General features: G+C 39.4%; 2 protein-coding genes across 3 annotated transcripts; one reads left to right on the top strand and one right to left on the bottom strand.

The window, feature by feature from the left end:
• Window positions 1-10,831: 10,831 nt before the first annotated feature.
• Window positions 10,832-12,487, bottom strand: LOC139405884 (type-4 ice-structuring protein LS-12-like). Its single transcript, XM_071148324.1, has 4 exons — window positions 12,417-12,487; window positions 12,003-12,071; window positions 11,584-11,701; window positions 10,832-11,244 (listed from the first exon to the last, which is right to left on the bottom strand). The coding sequence occupies exons 2-4, from the start codon at window positions 12,046-12,048 to the stop codon at window positions 10,971-10,973; spliced, it is 438 nt and encodes a 145-aa protein (XP_071004425.1). The 5' UTR covers window positions 12,049-12,071; window positions 12,417-12,487; the 3' UTR covers window positions 10,832-10,970.
• A 2,168-nt stretch (window positions 12,488-14,655) lies between these two features.
• On the top strand, window positions 14,656-18,184 carry LOC139405883 (RNA-binding protein 8A). 2 transcript variants are annotated; one of them, XM_071148321.1, is made up of 6 exons: window positions 14,656-14,749; window positions 15,553-15,612; window positions 15,746-15,823; window positions 16,048-16,184; window positions 17,362-17,498; window positions 17,756-18,184. In XM_071148321.1, exons 1-6 carry the CDS (start codon window positions 14,683-14,685, stop codon window positions 17,802-17,804), a joined length of 528 nt encoding a protein of 175 aa, XP_071004422.1. In that variant the 5' UTR covers window positions 14,656-14,682; the 3' UTR covers window positions 17,805-18,184. The 2 variants fall into 2 exon arrangements, with proteins under 2 accessions (XP_071004422.1, XP_071004423.1); XM_071148322.1 differs by having other exon boundaries at window positions 14,667-14,743.
• Window positions 18,185-20,120: the final 1,936 nt, after the last annotated feature.

Here is a 20,120-nt window from a genome sequence, read left to right as displayed (position 1 = left end):
AGTAGAGAGAGAGAGAGATGATTTGTGGGCCTCTCTAGTGTGCTAGCGTTACAGGAATGGCCCTCCTGGGCAGCATGAAAAGGCTCTTGACTGTTAGTAGTGGTAACACGAGCCTCCAGCTCCTTGCCCTGATAGATTTATTTACATTTCAGCCCAACTCTGGAAAAAAAAAAGAAGAAGCTGGACGGGCATCAATATTTGTAGTAGTAATTATGATTATGTTTTTTTAACCCACCCCTCCTCTTTGTTTGTGATGACTTAATGCTATTCTTGGCTTTTGGGTACCGTTTTATTTCACAGTGTGTATTGTTGCACTGATCAGTCATTGGCTGTACTCAGAGGCCAGAGCAAAGTAATGTAGGCCTACTTCTATTTGTCAATGTTGTCAGAATAGGTACATTATCTGGACATCTAAAAATGTGCTACCGATTATTTCCTGCTGTCTTCTTGTATTTTTCTTCAGCAAGTGGCACAGCGGTCTAAGATACTGCATCTCAGTGCTAGAGGCATCACTACATACCCTGGTTTGATTCCAGGCTGTATCACAACTGACCGTGATTGAGAGTACCATAGGGCGGAGCAGAATTGGCCCGCGGTAGGCTGTCATTGTAAATAGGAATTTGTTCTTAACTGACTTGCCTAGTTAAATAAAGAAAAACTATTTTGGGGAGATTTTTTCTCTCCACAGACTGTCTGCACATTGAGTTATTTGTGTATATTTTCTATGATGTTATGAAGTACACTTTTACATTGTCTGAGGATGGTCACGTTTATTCAACTGTCCTATCAGTAGTATAGAATCAGTTACAACGGTCATTTTTCAGTTACAATGGTCATTTTTGCCATCCTCACTTCTCAGGCTGTTTTTAACAACCTAAGTAAGGGAACATGCTACAGAAAAAAAGGTTAAATCTTGAACCTTAAAGGGTTTTTCAGCTGTCCCCACAGGAGAACCCTATGAAGAACCCTTTTTGGTTCCAGGTAGAACCATTTTGGTTCTACATGGAACACAAAAGAGTTCTACCTGGAACCGGAAAGGGTTTTACTTGGAACCAAAACGGGTTCTCCTATGGGGACAGCCGAAGAACCCTTTTGTAATCGTTTTTTCTAAGAGTGTACTACTCTGTTTCAACTAGAGAACAAGGATGGAAGAGAGAGCGCCACAAGGAGCAGCAAAGCAGACAACTATCAGTCCTAAGTGGAGGGGAGTGGCAGAGCAGCTCCCATTTAGGATAGTGGGCCCGCTATTTAGCCTGACAGCCATTAAGTATGAATTAAAAACCACACAGGCCTCTTTGCCTCCGAAATGTCATTACATATATTTATGCGATTTTTGAATAAGCAGTTTGCAGGGCTTCCCAGGGGTGGGATGGAGGGATGGGGTGGGGGGTCTGGTAGATAGGGAGGATGCCTAATAGCTACTGAAATGGAATCTGCATTAGGAGCTCTAACTGAGTAGAACACTTCAGGGGTCGGCCCCAGGAGGAGCAAATAATAGTGTTGTTTTGGAGTGGGTGCTTCAGTTTCTCCACAACAGACTGCACAGAGCTGGGAGAGAGATGACATTTCATTTGAGAGGAGGAGGAGCATTTTCAGAGAAATAGGACATCATGGCTCTTAGAATCTTTGAGTTGAGTTTATGGTTTGGTCTTAGAAGGTCAGTGGGTTCCTTCATTTTAGTGTGTTTACCTTGTTAATGCCTACAGACGTCTACAATTTATCACGTTAGGTGTCAAATGTGCAGTGCATATAATGCAGTCTGGTTGTGGACTAAAAAACAATTTAGTCATCGGAACTTGAAATCTAATTTGAATTGTTTTACTTTTTTCACACTGGACAGGGATTTTTCTGCATAGAAAATGATTGGGTGAGCCACCTAAGTGTTTTTTTTCTCGAGCCGTCTAGGCCCAAACACTGCTTTTAGAAGAAAAACATCTAGATGGAAAAACGCTTTCAGTGTGAACTTAAGCGACTAAAACCAGATATAATGTATGTAGAAACGATAATGGACCTATATATTTAGCATTATATAGTCTTTGAGAGCTAACTCATCGAAATGAAAGCTAGACAGTCAGGGAGAATCGAAAATTCCCAAAACTATGAATTCAGGAGAATAGATTTTGTTATTATGTTTGAGCATAAGAACACAGCATTAGCCATGGAAAAATGCATAGAAATGCAGGAAATTTGATTTAAAACAGAAAAATACTTTCAGCTCCAAGGCAGAATATGTTAAATCGCAGGAAATTAGCTTTAAAATTGCAACCACACCCATTGCCACGCCTCCTGCCTAGCTCACCACCTAAGCTCCTTTTGATCAAAGAAGAAACCCTGTCGGCATTGTTGTGTGATAATAATTAATGTTTGATTGCAATTGAGGCATCTCGATATATTCATGACAATGGACATATAATGAGGTTATTTTGCAGTTGCATAAACCTTCATTAAATGAGAGAACTCCCCATATTTTCATTAGTCGGACTAGCTCCTAACAAACTAGCTCTTAAAAATACAGGCTAGGAATTCTCTTTTCCCACTGTCAACCACTTGCAAAGTGCACCTGTTTCATCTAGCCACACAAAAGAACAATATTGTACAGCAGAAGCACTATTGTCAAGCCCAAGTGGACTGCTGCTGTTTTTAAGACCGCTCTCTAATTTGCTTCCATTTTGTAGCCAAACCAAACATCTATATGTGTGAAGCCTGCTACGCTCTAACCTCAGCCTCTTCGCATGTACACTTCGTCAATGCCTGCTAAAAATACACAAGGATCATTAATCAAAAATCAATCGAAAATAATTAATTAATCAATTATTATTATTATTATTATTATTAATTAATCAAAAATCAATAAAAAATAATCAATTGGTTCATCCAGTCCTCATCTTACACAGAATGTCTTGATCGTGTAAAGGTCTGATGTGATCTGATAGAGGAAGTAACCGATTACACAACAGTGACAACAAACTCCATATTTTGTGTAAACTTACACGGGTAGCCCCTATTTGTACTGTGATTGTTGTTATTACAGTAACCACATATAGACTAAGAAATGTTAGTCAAACAAGAGACATCTTACATGAATCACAGACAAACAGAACACAAGAACAAGCCAGACATTTAATGATTATTAGATTGATTAGTATGTTTGATTGATTGATTGATAAGTCTAGCCAACATGGAACCAAAGCCACAAGGCTCTGTGTGGAACTAGAATTCAAGTCCAACGTACGTTTCAGGGGTACCTACTATTTCCTGTCTCCCCATGTGCTACAACACAGCAATATGTTGTTCTATGTCTTCTCTAAGGTGCACAGCATCACTGTTTTCCTCATCAATATATATTTTGTTGTGTGATTTCATTCCTTTTAGTCCACTTAAGGGCCTTTGGTTTCCAAGGAGGCCATTGTATTTCCTCCATTGCCTAGCAACCATCACCAAGGCCAGCACTCCATTGTTGCTGAGGCTATGCACATGAATTGCCAACCATAGAAATAGAATGAACAGAACGCACATCCCTATTCAAGTCAATTATGGAATAACCGGTGGACTGGCAGCCCTTTTGAGTATACCCATGCCTAGGTTGAATATAGAAGGTTAGGAGGACAAGTTATGACTTTATTTTATTATATATATATATTTTTTTTTTTGCCAAAGTAGTATGGCACACCTGTACCAAACTTGGGTTAAATACCTTGCTCAAGGGCACATTAACAGATTTTTCACCATGTTGGCTAAGAAATGCAAACCAACGACCTTTCTGTTACTGGCCCAAAAGCTCTAACCGCTAGGCTACCAGACCGTTGTTTACTAGCATACAGTAGCTGTATGCCAGACCATTGTTGCAAATAGATATTAGAACCATCTTGTCTTACCTTTGTCATCTTCAACCTAGACCCATGCCAGGAAGTGAAAACAGGAAGTATACCTTTCAATCTATGCTGTCATTTGTTGAGTCAACTCAACTGACATTACAACAAATACATTCCATTGCATGAGCCTCATCAGTCAGCATAATTTAAATGAACATTCTAGATTACTATGGCAATCAAGCATCAGTTCATAAAACATTACAAATTACCATGGGAATTATTGCATCACAATACCAAGCAGCCATTGCGAGTCTACCCTTGAGTTGACCAGGTTTAGAGCTACCAACCTTGTTCTATTCATTATATTTCTACATTGCTGGCTGCCTGTGTCTACTTTTCAAAATGGTACTGTAATTTCACAAAGTGGTATTTCAGCATTGAAGAGACCAAAAATAACAGGAGGATCAGACAGTTGGGAAAAATAAGTTTCATTTGGTCATTTGTTTCTGAAGAAATTCACAGAAAATGGCAACTACTGTGAAAACAAATATTTTGCATTTTTGCATGGTGACTATATATGTGTGAACATGCATAATGCTGCTACATATGTACTGTATAGTATTGCATTACATTATTAAAGACAGAAAGAAAGAAAGAAAGAAAGAAAGAAAGAAAGAAAGAAAATAATGTACTGTAGAGCAACTTAAAGTGGAAGGAAGGACTTTTATGTTGAAAGGCTTTCAGAGCAGATTTTCAGTGATGTCATTTTTACACAATTCCCTTGAATAGGCTAGCACCTGTGTGCATGGGGGTTGTCTGTCTGTCAGCTTTGAGTAAAACACATAACCCATGCCAGCAAAAACATATCCATCAGTATTCCCCACTGCCCATTGAGACAGCCTGTGTCCTTACTCCTTAGAGACCAAAGCATACAGCACTCTTCTTAAAGACAAGGCGTTTGGAACTGTAGATATTGGATTGGCCCCCACTTTTTACAGCCCAAAACCATCTTGAAGTGTGGCTTCCATGTAGTGCTTTCTTATTTTCCTCTCTTTTCTAAAATCTTTGTCCAATTCTTAAGTGCTTTTCAGGCTCCCATAATAGCCCACCGTTTCTTTTCTGTCAGGGTTCGCTGTTTTCCACACGCAGATCAAGCCCGTCTGGATGACCCTTCTAGGTGCCTAAATTGAAACATGGTGAGTACCTTCCATTTTGCTAATGGGCAGAATGTAGTCCTGTCATTATGTGGGTGCATACAGATGTATGTATGATTTATGATCTTGACATGTCATGATTTTAAATGGTACATTGGATCATGTTAACCTGCTCTCTACCTGCATAATCAAAGTCAATTATGGTTTGTCTCTGAGCCTCTCTATACACTATATGCTTCTGGGTTATCTAGTATCCTTCAGCTTATACTCATTGGATTTGTTAGATAAAAATCTGCATGTCTAACTAGCTCTCCTTTGATTATTAAGGAAGAGTGCATGGACATCATTGGCATACCATTTTCCTAAAGACTATAGACACACAGAGCATGTTATCAAAGGCACACACTCACACTCACACTCACACACACACACACGCACACACACACACACACACACACACACACACACACACACACACACACACACACACACACACACACACACACACACACACTCCTTGTGTAGTGAAATTATACCAATCTATTTATTTTTGTTATACAGGCTCAAACTGGACACAACATTGACTGTAACTGTGTTTCCTGTCATGTCCGTGACAATCAAGTTACCATGCAGGACTTGTACATATGATGGAAACCCCTATAACTATAATGCACATGCAGTATAGCCTTTAATATGCAGAGGAGAATATGCATTAGATTAAAGCCTATGCCAGTATAGAATAGGCAATAACTTTGAAATAGCTAAAATAGTTTTTAGGCATTAACTACATGTGTTTAATGTGTAAATATCAATACATGTGTTATTGGAGTCCAAACAGTAACATAACGGCCACATACCAGCTACAAATGTCACACAATATTTCATACCTCACAAACAGACTTCAGATGCCAAAAACATTTATCTTGGTTAACCCAGAACGTAAATATTGTGTAATTTGGTCAGCTGCGTGATTACAAATACCCTCGACATTCTGGAAATGAATTTTGCACCGCAGGGAGTCTTTTTCCAAATCACTCACCAGCCTACAGTAACAGAGATTTTTGGGGGGGAATAATACAATATGTACATACTACACAATACCTTGATGTTGCAAATATTCAGTGGGCAACAACAAGAGTTAAGGGAAGAAAAGACATGTTGTTGTGATTCTAATAGTTATTAATAATTGACAGAACATAGTCAAATAAATGGATTAATCATCACATCATTGCACAAACATGACCATTTGCTTGTGTTATGCTATTCATGTCTATATTTCCAGTATAAAAAACTGAATTGGAGCTCAAAAATACAATTCAAATCCAACTTTATGGACACGTTATTGAAACAGATCAATTCAAATCCAACGTTATGGACACGTTATTGAAACAGATCAATTCAAATCCAACATTATGGACACGTTATTGAAACAGATCAATTCAAATCCAACATTATGGACACGTTATTGAAACAGATCAATTCAAATCCAACTTTATGGACACGTTATTGAAACAGATCAATTCAAATCCAACATTATGGACACGTTATTGAAACAGATCAATTCAAATCCAACATTATGGACACGTTATTGAAACAGATCAATTCAAATCCAACATTATGGACACGTTATTGAAACAGATCAATTCAAATCCAACATTATGGACACGTTATTGAAACAGATCAATTCAAATCCAACAATATGGACACGTTATTGAAACAGATCAATTCAAATCCAACATTATGGACACGTTATTGAAACAGATCAATTCAAATCCAACATTATGGACACGTTATTGAAACAGATCAATTCAAATCCAACATTATGGACACGTTATTGAAACAGATCAATTCAAAGGGAACCTCAAAGACACAGCTTATCTTTAGGGGTTCTCTCTATGCCTAACTTACAGGGCAGTAACTGCATGTGCCAACCTTTGTGGCACACAGTGTGCCCTGATACCCAGTTATCGCTGGGGCTTATCACTGGCTCTCCATCCAGCTGGTGTGCCCATCTACATCACCCTGGCCTTGTCCTTCCACTACCACCCCAGGGTCTTAGAGGCTGTAGAACAAGGTGGCACCACCACCAACTGTCTCTTTAACACTACGGAAATAACATCTGTTAAGCATCGTGTCCCTCATACGCCTTCATAACCCTCTGATATGAAGCCTGTGTTACCAAATGTATTAAGCAGTTCTAAAATGTTCGGTGAGTTTATGAAAAATGATGTGATGCACCACGATGAGACATGCAGTCATTAGTTAATGGTCTGATAAACATCTGTACTGCTGCTGCTGCTTCGTAACAGTGGTCGCTAGAACATTTGATATCTGATGTTGACTGATGATACGTTTGTTATGAGTACAGAAGTCAGACAGACATATGGGCCATCAGAGACCATCCCTGGTTACCCCATAGTCGAGATTTGAATTAGGTTTAATATGGTTCATATATTTTATTTTATGTTCACGACAAGGGGGCAACGTTGCAGAACTGACAATACATCTGGCCATATCAAAATGAGCAGAGGTATAAAACTTATAATATCATTTTAATTTTTGACTTTCTGTCATGTGCTTCTTTGATTGCAAGTAAGGGCACTTGATAAGTTGTCTTCATTAAATCTTCTATTACAAGGAGAAGGTCACCTAGAACTGGCATTACCTCGTTCAAATGCCTTTAGCCTTCAGCCTGAAGGTTGTTGTGATGTATAGAGATTAGTTCAGCTGGAAGGAGGCTGAGTTTCCCTGAAAATATGCTTCAGTCCTTTAAACATTAGCTAAAGGAGGCCACCTTGAGTACATCTTGTAGCCTGGCAACTGAATAGGCAAGGGTACAGTAAAGTGAAGCTAGATGAGATCATGCTATCAAATTACTGAGCATAGTGTATTCAAGGGGGGCATAGGCCTACTTATTGTTTACACTTAGATGCACTGCCATCATGCTAATAATGAGACTATAAGGAGATAAAGTACACATATTATTCTTTCCCAAATCAGACTCAACGTTGACTTGATGAATGATTATTTGATTCTTTGGGTTGCTACAGCACACCCAATGTGTCTCTATGTGAGTTTTGTCTTCTAAAACCAATAAAGCATGCAGCCTCTCATCTTAAGGGTCCATAGCTGTGTGGAAGACTAGTGATTTTGTTGTTATGTGTCAAAATTGACAACAAGTCATGGTCTACCTCATTGCTTTGAGACAAAAAACCCTAATAAGCAGGTCCCATATCAACACTTATTTAATAGTTATTTTTAAAGGATGTACAACTTTCTCCAGATTGCAACCATCTCTCCATTATAATGTACTGTCGTTTTTTTTGTTGGCTATTTAAAATGGAGATATCTGTATGTAGGCAGGCCTAAATTCAAGTTACAATATCTGGGAAGCTGTAGCCTGGGCTGAACAAACACCACTGCCTCATTCCTTAACTCTTTGTCTCGTTCATTTTCAGACCCGTTCACCCTTTTCCATTGACTTTCCAAAGCAATGAGGGTATGGAAGGGACTGCAGAGATTTTTGAGAGTGATGTTTTCCATCTTCCCGCGCTGCCAGTTGAGAGGACAAAATTCGAAAGACAGGTAGGCCTACACCAAATTTAAATTAGGTAAACTTCAATAAACTTTCCGTCTAAAACGTTTTTATCTAGGCTATTGTATCAATGATGATGAATATGAAACCATAAACTTACATTACGGATGCACGGACAACACTCTAGTCTAGTCTACCTGAAGTGGGAGGGATCAGCGTCCCAAATGTCCATTCCGGCACGCTGATTGGTTGAAAGGAGAGCATTTGTTTACGACGACGACGATGATGATGAAGAAGAAGGTGGTGGTGGCGATATAGAAAGCAACAGTGATGACGTCTTTTTGTAGGCATTAACTCTGCCATGGTTCCTTGAACAAAGCCTATGGGAAAATGAATGGAGTTTTTGTAGGGTTTTTGGATAAACACCGAAAATAAGATATGTGGTAAACACAGGCTGAGGAGATCTTATACAGTTTTGTTCTACGAGGTCATCTTAATCAGTTTACATCACTTTTTGTGAATTTTTTAACATTTATGTAACTTCAAAAAACATAATGCACATAAAGGATTTGTAATTCATAAAGTTCATGATAACTGACTGATACCTCATAGAACAAAATGTATAAAATCTCATAAACCAGTTTTAACCACATACCTTATTTTCGTTATTTATTCCAAAACCCTATACTTTCCCCATTAATTTTGCCCATAGTAATGGCTGAACGAACCAGATGTAAATAATTTCTGTTTTTTAGGACTACAAACTGTCGAGCTCTGTGGGATTAGAGTTTAAGAATGTAATGGTGATGTCGTGATGATGATTAGGCCTATGAATTGCACTATAAAAATATATATATATTATTATTTTGACCCCCTTCAGTTACGTGGTAGGCTATTCCTCGGAAGTCACTCATGTCAGGCTTCTCGGATACACAACTATGCTGCGCGGCTGTCAGCGTTGTGGTCTCATTCAACACTGGAGACTTTGGCGCCATCCCTGCGGACACCACTTCTGCCGTGAGTGCATGGATCAGATCATAGATGATGGTTTCCGCGACATCGAGGGGCTTGGCTCAAGTCCCTGTCCACAGTGTAAATCAGTTATAGCCTATTAAATGTGTAATCGTGACTGTATGTTAGTGCCTTTTTCTGACTTTGTGTAACCTTTTCTTTTTCTATGCACTTTGTAGTCCCTGCATGTCTCTATTGCCCAGGCAATTCAGCAGAACTATGATATCATCAAGACAAAGGACAAGCAATACTACTTCACCACTTATCTAGTCAGTCAGATCAGATTTTCATCGTCATCTTTAAAACATTCTATTCTATGCATTAATGAGTGTGTGTAGTATGACAAGGTTACAATCAATGACATGACTATATCTGAATATAACAATCTAAATTTAGCTGATGCTAAACTCCATCCAATACAAATGACTATTTAAGAATATTAACAACTCGGGCTCCTAGGCAAGGTTGGGGAGAAACTGATTGCATGTAATCATGTACATGTAATCTGATTACAAAAAAAGTAGTTCCAGCTAAAATTGTGTAATCAGGTTACAGATACTTTGAAAAACTAGATGATTACTCCTTGGATTACTTGCTTGCGACAAAATACATTAACACTTTTCCTTTCCTCAATGACATTCAATTCAGGGCAAATTTAGTTTGTTCCACCTGAGCGAGTCTGACCACAAATTAGAGACCACTATGATGACACACCAAATGCGTTTGATGGATCCTTTTTGGCTTCTAATGCCTCTTAAGGGGAAAGTAATCTAAAAGTAACTGAAATTAATAAGATTACATTACTGAGTATGGGTAATCCAAAATTACTGATTACAATTTTGGACAGGTAACTAGTAACTGTAATGGATTATATTTAGTAAGTAAACTACCCAACTCTGCTTATAGGCTATATGATAGAGTGGCCCAAAGGTCAGTATATCAAAACAAATATTAACTCGCACTTCAATAAGCACTTCCCATCAAATTCCACCCAGAAATGTATCTAATTTCAACCCCATAATTTGACCTTTAACCTTCATTAAATTACGCAGCAGTACACAGTGTATTAATTTAATCTGCAATGTGCCCATGTTTTTTTTTATTTTTTTACTTTTATTTAACTAGGCAAGTCAGTTAAGAACAAATTCTTATCTTCAATGGCGGCCTAGGAACGGTGGGTTAACTGCCTGTTCAGGGGCAGAACGACAGATTTGTACCTTGTCAGCTCGGGGGTTTGAACTTGCAACCTTCCGGTTACTAGTCCAACGCTCTAACCACTAGGCTACCCTAGTAGAGAAAATAATCACAGACAAAATGGCCACCTTTCAAGCCCTTTATTGGTGAAATTTCAGCATCATTTCAAGATGATGTCAAGAGAAGGAGTGAGCTGGACTTGACCCAGGTGAAACAGACAGAGTGGAGATGGTTTTTCCTTTCTATGGGGATGTAACGTTAGCTTTACTGGGGGGGGAGGAGAGCCTTGGTTTGGTCAACCACGGTCTGGAAGAGCTGCTCCATCTGGGCCTGCAGGTCATCAGCCAGAGGCTTGAACTGGGCCTGCATCTTGTCGACCAGAGGCATGAACTGGGCCTGCAGGTTATCAGCCATGGGACGCACCTGCTTCTCGATGTCACTGACGAAGGGCTTCATCTGCTCCTGGATCTTCTCAGCATGCTCCTGGATCTTGTCGGTCAGAGGTGTGATCTGAGTCTTACCCTCCTCCAGGTAACCCCTATGGGTAGAGAGACACACTTAGAGAGACGTTTTCCAACAGCTGTAGGCTCAGGGAGCAAGCTAGCTTTAAAGCCGACTGTACGGTACTGATGTGAAAGCAGACATGTTTAAGATGTAATATCCCTGTCAAGTACAATGTTACGAATAAATAAAAAGAATAGTAACAATTTGAATGAGTGTTCTATTTAGAATGACTTCATATCTTAAACGTGAAGAGATTCAACTCCATACAGAGTTGATGGTACTTATTTTGTTGATCTGCAATAGAATCTCCCCTCAAGAGAAGTATTCTATTATTTTATATTATATTGGAAGAGTGTGGTGGTCAGTGACGTACTGAGCCTGGCTGATCAGCTCATGAGACTTCACTGTCTCAATGGCGTCCTGGAAGTACTTTGTGAGAGTCTCGATCTCAGCAGGGATGTCACGCTTCACCAGGGAACCGGACTCACAGCCTGTCATATGCACACACAGAAAACACACTTAGTTACACACACAGTATTGTGTTTAAAACGCACAGTATTAATTCAATCTGAAAACAAGGATGGATTTAGTTATGATTAAAGAGGTTATAGATTAGCAGAGGAGTAAAGGGCTTGATTTTCAAATAAATATTTATCCTCTGAATTACCTTGTTTATAAGTTATGTGTTACTCAATTACTATTCATGAGTAGTATTAAGTATATATGCAGATAAGATAGAAAGTCATAAAGATTTGTCTTTGTTGCGGAACAATTTATGTAATGGATTCTTACCAATGGCCAGCACAACAACAAGGGCAGCGACGAGAGAGAATTTCATGATTGCTGATGGGCAAGGTGGATCTACAGAAGAGGAGACGAGGATTAGGACGACAACAGGGAGTTTCAGATGCAACATCGTACACTACATGACGATTGACACTCAAAAGATATTCTGTTCACCTTCAGAAGTTGCACTTATCCTTGGTGAAACCAGGTAAATGTGATGAAACTCTCACCACATTAAGATCGCAGTAGAAATTGGCGTCATATTTAACCATGTAGTCATAATGAAAACTTTACAGTACTTTGATGTATCTCTCTTGAGGTTACTACGCTAACAAAAAGACACACAATAAATATGAGGCTAATCTTTAAGTGTTAAACCAATATACTGGGATCAGACAGAGAAAACCATGGAAGACTTACCTTTACTTCTGGGTGTTCTTGGACCTAACGTACCTTGTGTCTGGGGCCAAGGGTTTTTTATAGCTCCTGCTGGACAAAAGGGGCCTGGCCCAAATCTTATTGGCTACAACATGTAAGGGTGACCTGAGGTGGAATGTGCAAATGTGTAGCGTTGGCTGATGAACCTTGATGTGGTGCCTGTCCCAATAAAGACACAAAGTCCAAGTGTGGGTACTGATTGGGTTCGAGATAAGGTGCTTAAGTTGCATCATTTCATTTTCCCTCATTTGTTTCCAATGTTTTGGGGTTTTATTAACTTATTTTCTTAAGGATTGGCAGAGCTAGCATTTTTATAGAAAAATAACGTCGATTTGGGGGAAGTAACTCTCAGCAACACAAATGAGAAAAGTTTGGTAGTGTGCGTGTTAACCAGGGTTGGGGTCCATTCGAATTGAAGGCTATAAGTTCTAGTCTGGCTAATACCAGTAAACTGAAATTCCAATTCACAACAATTGAAAAAGGGCCTCTGTTGTCAATGAGTTCTCAATAAACTGAAAAGGGGATGCTGTTTATGTCAAAAGGTTTGTGGATTTTAAATTCAAATCACTTCCTGAATTGACTGACTTCAATTTGAATTGACCTCTTCTGAAGAGCTAGTCTTTATTACACAGCCTTTAAAACGCACATTAGAAAAAGACTGATGGTAACACGACTGACAACACCTTTTCTACTTTCCAGGTTGGACGTTCCATTAGCCATTGCCTCACTGCACATTACTAGTGTTACAGTATCAGCCAGAAACATATAGGGCCTCAGATAAACCCATCACATCAGGGGAATGGTAGATACATTGCTTGTATATGAACTTGTTATTGCTGAGGACATATATTTCAGTAATAAATGTGAAACTAATGGTAATTGCATTGTTTTATGGTTGGGTTACAATCAGTTAGAGTCAGCAAAAGAGCTGACATTTCCTATTCAGTTTGTAGATTGAGAACATAGATACTGGCATGTGCTCCTATAGTCGCATGCTTAATAGTTTAATGTGGTCAATGTCCAGTTTTTTCTGTACTGTTGGATTTTTTTTCTCTACTGGGTAATCTAAAGTAATGATGATACATATTATAATTCATACATACAGCAAGAATGATCCTCTGACATACTGTAAATAAATTGCACATTGCATGAATGAATATAGAAAGACCCATCATTAAGACAGAAAATATGTAATATGACTTCATTCATTATTTTGAATCTCTCCTAGGAATGTAATTATCTCAGCAAATTAGATTGGCTGGACCAGAGATCCCAATGTGACATGTACCCTAGATGTTGATTGAGCAATTTCTCATAAATATCACCCTCCGACTCGTGGATTAAGTACTTTTTGTATTTCAAAGTTCTTTCATTATTTTTTCCATCTCTGCATCTTTCTTTGTATGGAGTCTATGATTCACCACAGGGAATGGGAAAAGATTGTGCTGAGGTACTTTCAGCAACTTTTTTTTACAGAAAGGCATAGCCTATTTTGTTGAGGAAGATCTCTCTCTCTAGGCATCTGGCAGCTTGGTGGATCGTGGACGCAGTCAGCATAACTCACCTCTAGCCAAGTAACCTAACATCACAAGGTTATGTGATGTTTGAATTTTTATGATGACCTTTTCCCAAGGTGCTGTGCTGTGTGCTGTGCTGTCTCTGCTCAAATAATTTACATTTAAGTCATTCAGCAGATGCTCTTACACAGTGCGACTTACAGGAGCAATTGGGGTTAAGTGCCTTGCTCAAGAGCACAACGAAATGTGTTCAGCCAGTTAGCTCATTTACTGACTCAATACTCTTAACCGCTAGGCTACCTGCCATTTAAATCTGTGAAATTCAACTAATAAATTGAAACTAACTGACACAAATAATTCGATGTGAACAATACACGCCCATACCCATGTATTAATTTATTTCACATTTCTAGTTATAATATATTGGATTATATTTATACGCTTTCTATAGCGTCTCTGATAACAGGGGTCTGTCTATTCATTAGTAGGATTCCGTTAACAGAAACCGTTTACTGTTTACTCTAGAAACCAAAGGGAAACAAACATAACAAACAGAAAGGGACCAACCTGCATTTATCATATAGAAACTCTAATTTCCGTTGCAAAACGTTTAGCAAAAGACGAAACGTTTTGAAATCGTAATCCAACTAATGAATACACACCAGGCAGGGATGCTTCCCGGATATCATCAACGTTCACGCGCATCAGCGCAAAAAACAGGAGCTAACAACATGGCGGACGTACTAGATCTTCATGAAGCGGGAGGCGAGGACTTTGCTATGGATGAGGATGGTGATGGTAAAATTTATAAAACAGTAGTTCTGTGTTTTTTTGTGTGCTTGCTATGGACTCGCTAATATAGCGTATTTGGGGAATTTTCGACTAACTGAGTGAATAGTATCCGTAAATCGTGGATGCGTGTTGACTGTTGGGCCTAGTTGCAACCATTCAAACATGCTGGTTGGCTTATGTAGTGTAATACCTTTTTGAATTGTGCTTATGTCGTTTGAAAAATAGGTGTTAGCTAGTGAATGTGTACAGTTGCCACTCTTCCAGTTACTGCAATGAATGTTTGTTTGGCATTGTTAAGAGATGGCGAGTAGGTTGCGCTAACGCATTAGCAAGCTATCTGGCTAACACAAGTGGTAGCTAGGTAGGCAGTTCATTTGTTTGGAAACTGCGAGATCAGTGTTAATAACTCACCAACTACATAATCAGCATTTCTTCTGTCGACTATTGTAACCCGATGGCGATGAGCGTGTGAACTACTGAACGTTAGCTAAACTAGCTTAGCTAATTTACTAGCTAACATTACACCATTCTAAAATTAACGTATGATAGCTAACATTAACGTTAGCTAAAACCCTTTCAACTTGTACGTGACCAAGCTAGCTAATTCGTTTGTTTGTCAACTGTGAGGTCAAGGTAATAACTTGTCAACTAACGTAGTTATTAGATATTTATTTCGGTCGAGTTAGCTACTGTAGCTAGCTGTCTTAAAAACGCGTTGGGCTATTCACTAGTTAGGTATGCTCTAGCTAAGTCAGTGTGTCTGTACTTTCAGTTCACTAATGTGTGTCTGTAATGTCTTCATTCCCCAGACAGCATCCACAAGTTAAAAGAAAAGGCAAAGAGGAGAAAGGGACGAGGTTTTGGTTCAGGTGAGTTACCACTGCAGTTCTGACTCCTAACCTGGCTGTATTCTGCTTCTCCGATTTTTCAATAGTATATGACAGTGTACAATTGTATGTTTGGGGTGGGATGCATGATTCCCTTTGTTCTCTGCTGTGCTAGAGGAGGGAGCGAGGTCCAGAGTGAGAGAGGACTATGATACAGTGGAGCAGGATGGAGACGAGCCAGGTCCTCAGAGATGTGAGTGCCATAATGAATTTAGGGTGGACATTCTTTTGTCAGTCACTTCTGAATGGGTGGGGGTTGATTTGAAACTGTGTTTTTGTACATCTTTCCAAGTTTTACAATGCGCATAACAATACGAGTTTAATTTAAATATTGTGTTATAGCAGATGGTAGCCCTAGTTAACCATAGAGGCAGTTATTTAATTAACACAGACATGTTTGTTTTTTGATTCTCTCAGCTGTGGAGGGTTGGATCCTTTTCGTGACTGGGGTACATGAAGAGGCAACTGAGGAGGACATCCACGACAAGTTTGCAGAGTTTGGAGAGATCAAGAACCTACACCTGAACCTGGACCGAAGAACAGGTTACCTCAAGGTTAGGCCGAATCCCCATGTCTACACAGCACATTTTAATTTGGGGTTTGTTGCTTGGCCAGTTTTGCCAGGGTTAATTTGCCTGGCTAATATTGAGTTTCATAATTGTGTAATTTGTTGTGCACTGCTCTTATGGCAGCATTACACTGAACATGGACAAATGACAATGTGTGTTTTTGTTGAAATTGTTACTTTCTTTACTGCAAAGCAGACACAATTATAGGGTGGTGTAAAGTAGGTTTTTGGGCGGTGTCTTTATATTTTTGACCACTTTTACTCCACTACATTCCTAAAGAAAATATGTAAATTTTCCTTGACACAAGTATTTGCTACATTTCGAATGCTCAAGCTGGACCGACTTATGGTCCAATTCACACAGCTATCAATAACGCGTCACCACTACCGCCTCTCATCTGGCGAACTCACTAAACACACATACTGCATTTGTAAATTAAGTCTTGTTTTGCTCCGAGAGAAAAAAAAGCGCAGTCTTGATGTATAGCATTTACTTTTACTGAAGTATGATAATTATGTACTTTTCCCACTAGTGTACATTTAAAACAAGAGACGTTTAGGCTTACTGAAGTAGTATTTTACTGGGTGACTTTTACTTGAGTCATTTTCTATTAAGATATCTTTACTTTTTCCCAAGTATGACAATTGAGTACTTTTTCCATCACTGAAATTCTGTTATTGTTGTTAATCAATTGAAGCACTGTTTAATTTAGGATTTGATGTGCATTCTCCTCATCCATTTTTGTCATTCCAGTATCTGTACAGTCATTAACTGGTTATTAAGTATGGTGTGGTTGGACTATAGCAGGACATTGAATTCCCCAACACTTGCAGCTGCACATCTCCACCTTAGGCATCACACGTTCGGGGAATCCAATGGGCTGCATTAGCTACCTAGCATGGTGACGCAAAAGTCTGTTTAATTAAGAACTAGCTGCATTTCGATCACCTTGATCTGCCGTTTTACATTGTGGGATAATTAGGAATACAGCAACACCTGCCATTTCTGTGTTGCAGTATGTTTTCCTGTCCTTTTTAGTCTGGGTTGACAGAGGTACTCGTGTTGACATGCGACCGTTACGACAAGGGTAAGCCCTTCTCGACGTAATATTAAGACTAGAATTTGACTTTCTCATGGATTTGCTCATCAATTATTTTCACAGGGTTATGCGCTGGTGGAGTATGAGACATACAAAGAAGCCCAGGCAGCCATGGAAGGGTTGAATGGCCAGGACATGATGGGCCAGCCTATCAGTGTGGACTGGGGCTTTGTCAGAGGACCACCCAAGAGCAAGAGGAGGTGAGTGTCGTAGAGTGAGCAGTAGTCTACTGTGGAGGGTCACTGTAGGGGTTTGGAGCTGTGAGAACACTTGAAACAAAAACCCATTTCACATTTTAAGTATAAGATGACTTGTTTGGGTCTAATATGAAGAGGGGGACAGAATGGGTGTAGAAGCATGACTTGAATGGGGGAAAAAAGAGAAATGACTGATTAAGTGTAAATTTGACGTGTTGTAAATGATTTTGTTGGGTTAACCCTCCCTCTGTTCCCCACAGGGGTGGTGGACGGAGACGCAGCAGGAGTCCAGACAGGAGACGACGTTGATTCCCCACATCTGCTCGAAAGGGTTATTTTATTACATTTGCGTTCTGTAATAGCGTTAACTTTACTGATGTCTATGGTAATTAACTGTTTAATTGCAAATGGCCCTGACAAGTGTGCTTTAGAGCCAAAATTATTAGTTGTTCCAGCAAAATGACAGGGTTGCCATTTTTTTTTTACTGAAACAAACACCAAATACACTGATTGGTGAAACTTTGTTTGCATCAACAACAGACTGTTTTAAAGTAGTGGTATGTGTTTTCTTATGGATCCCTCTATTCTGTTCATTGTTAGAACCATAGGATCCTTGGTTTTCATGATGTCTGTGCATTTGTGTGGCCTTTTTTTATGTATTACATGGGAATAAAACATTTTTAAGTGAATCATGTGTGCCATGGTCAATGTTTTAATTTCTATATATTTGTGTGTACACTGAACAAAAGTATAAACGCAACATGTAAAGTGTTGGTTCCATGATCTGAATTTAAAGATCCCAGAAACTGTCCATTTGCACAAAATGTATTTCTCAATGTTATGCACAATATTTTTCTTGCCAAGATAATCCATCCACCTGAAAGGTGGGGTGTATCAAGAAGCTGATTAAACAGTGATCATTACACAGATGCACCTTGTGCTGGGGACAGAAGGTCACTCTAAAATATGCAGTTTTGTCACACAACACCACAGATGTCTCAAGTTGAGGTAGTGTGCAATTAGCATGCTGACTGCAAGAATGTTGCCAGACAATTTAATGTTAATTTCTACCATAAGCAGCTCCAATGTTGTTAGAATTTGGCAGTGTGTCCAACCTATTTTTTTTAAAGATATCTGTGACCAACATATGTGTAGGCGTTACTAAAGTCCCTTGTTTGAATCCAGGCTGTATCACATCTGGCTGTGATTGGGAGTCCCATAGGGTGGCGCACAATTGGCCCAGCGTTGGCCGGGGTAGGCTGTCATTGTAAATAAGAATTTGTTCTTAAACTAACTTGCCTTGTCAGTTTATCTGTATTTATCTGTATTCCCATGTTTTTTTTTATTTTTTTTTATTTCACCTTTATTTAACCAGGTAGGCTAGTTGAGAACAAGTTCTCATTTGCAACTGCGACCTGGCCAAGATAAGGCATAGCAGTGTGAACAGACAACACAGAGTTACACATGGAGTAAACAATTAACAAGTCAATAACACAGTAGAAAAAAGGGGAGTCTATATATACATTGTGTGCAAAAGGCATGAGAAGGTAGGCAAATAATTACAATTATGCAGATTAACACTGGAGTGATAAATGATCAGATGGTTATGTAAAGGTAGAGATAGAGATATTGGTGTGCAAAAGAGCAGAAAAATAAATAAATAAAAACAGTATGGGGATGAGGTAGGTGAAAATGGGTGGGCTATTTACCAATAGACTATGTACAGCTGCAGCGATCGGTTAGCTGCTCAGATAGCAGATGTTTGAAGTTGGTGAGGGAGATAAAAGTCTCCAACTTCAGCGATTTTTGCAATTCGTTCCAATCACAGGCAGCAGAGAACTGGAACGAAAGGCGGCCAAATGAGGTGTTGGCTTTAGGGATGATCAGTGAGATACACCTGCTGGAGCGCGTGCTACGGATGGGTGTTGCCATCGTAACCAGTGAACTGAGATAAGGCGGAGCTTTACCTAGCATGGACTTGTAGATGACCTGGAGCCAGTGGGTCTGGCGACGAATATGTAGCGAGGGCCAGCCGACTAGAGCATACAAGTCGCAGTGGTGGGTGGTATAAGGTGCTTTAGTGACAAAACGGATGGCACTGTGATAAACTGCATCCAGTTTGCTGAGTAGAGTGTTGGAAGCAATTTTGTAGATGACATCGCCGAAGTCGAGGATCGGTAGGATAGTCAGTTTTACTAGGGTAAGTTTGGCGGCATGAGTGAAGGAGGCTTTGTTGCGGAATAGAAAGCCGACTCTTGATTTGATTTTCGATTGGAGATGTTTGATATGGGTCTGGAAGGAGAGTTTAGAGTCTAGCCAGACACCTAGGTACTTATAGATGTCCACATATTCAAGGTCGGAACCATCCAGGGTGGTGATGCTGGTCAGGCGTGCGGGTGCAGGCAGCGAACGGTTGAAAAGCATGCATTTGGTTTTACTAGCGTTTAAGAGCAGTTGGAGGCCACGGAAGGAGTGCTGTATGGCATGTGAAATTCATAGATTTGAGTCTTATTTTGACTGATGTCCTTATATGAACTGTAAGTCATTGTATATTGCGTTTATATTTTTGTTCAGTTTGTACACTGCTCAAAAAAATAAAGGGAACATTTAAACAACACAATGTAA

Source organism: Oncorhynchus clarkii, chromosome 3, assembly GCF_045791955.1.
Source record: "Oncorhynchus clarkii lewisi isolate Uvic-CL-2024 chromosome 3, UVic_Ocla_1.0, whole genome shotgun sequence".
Classification (NCBI taxonomy): domain Eukaryota; kingdom Metazoa; phylum Chordata; class Actinopteri; order Salmoniformes; family Salmonidae; genus Oncorhynchus; species Oncorhynchus clarkii.
The sequence above is the reverse complement of the archived record's forward strand: the minus strand, read 5'-3'. Positions and strand labels throughout refer to the sequence as shown.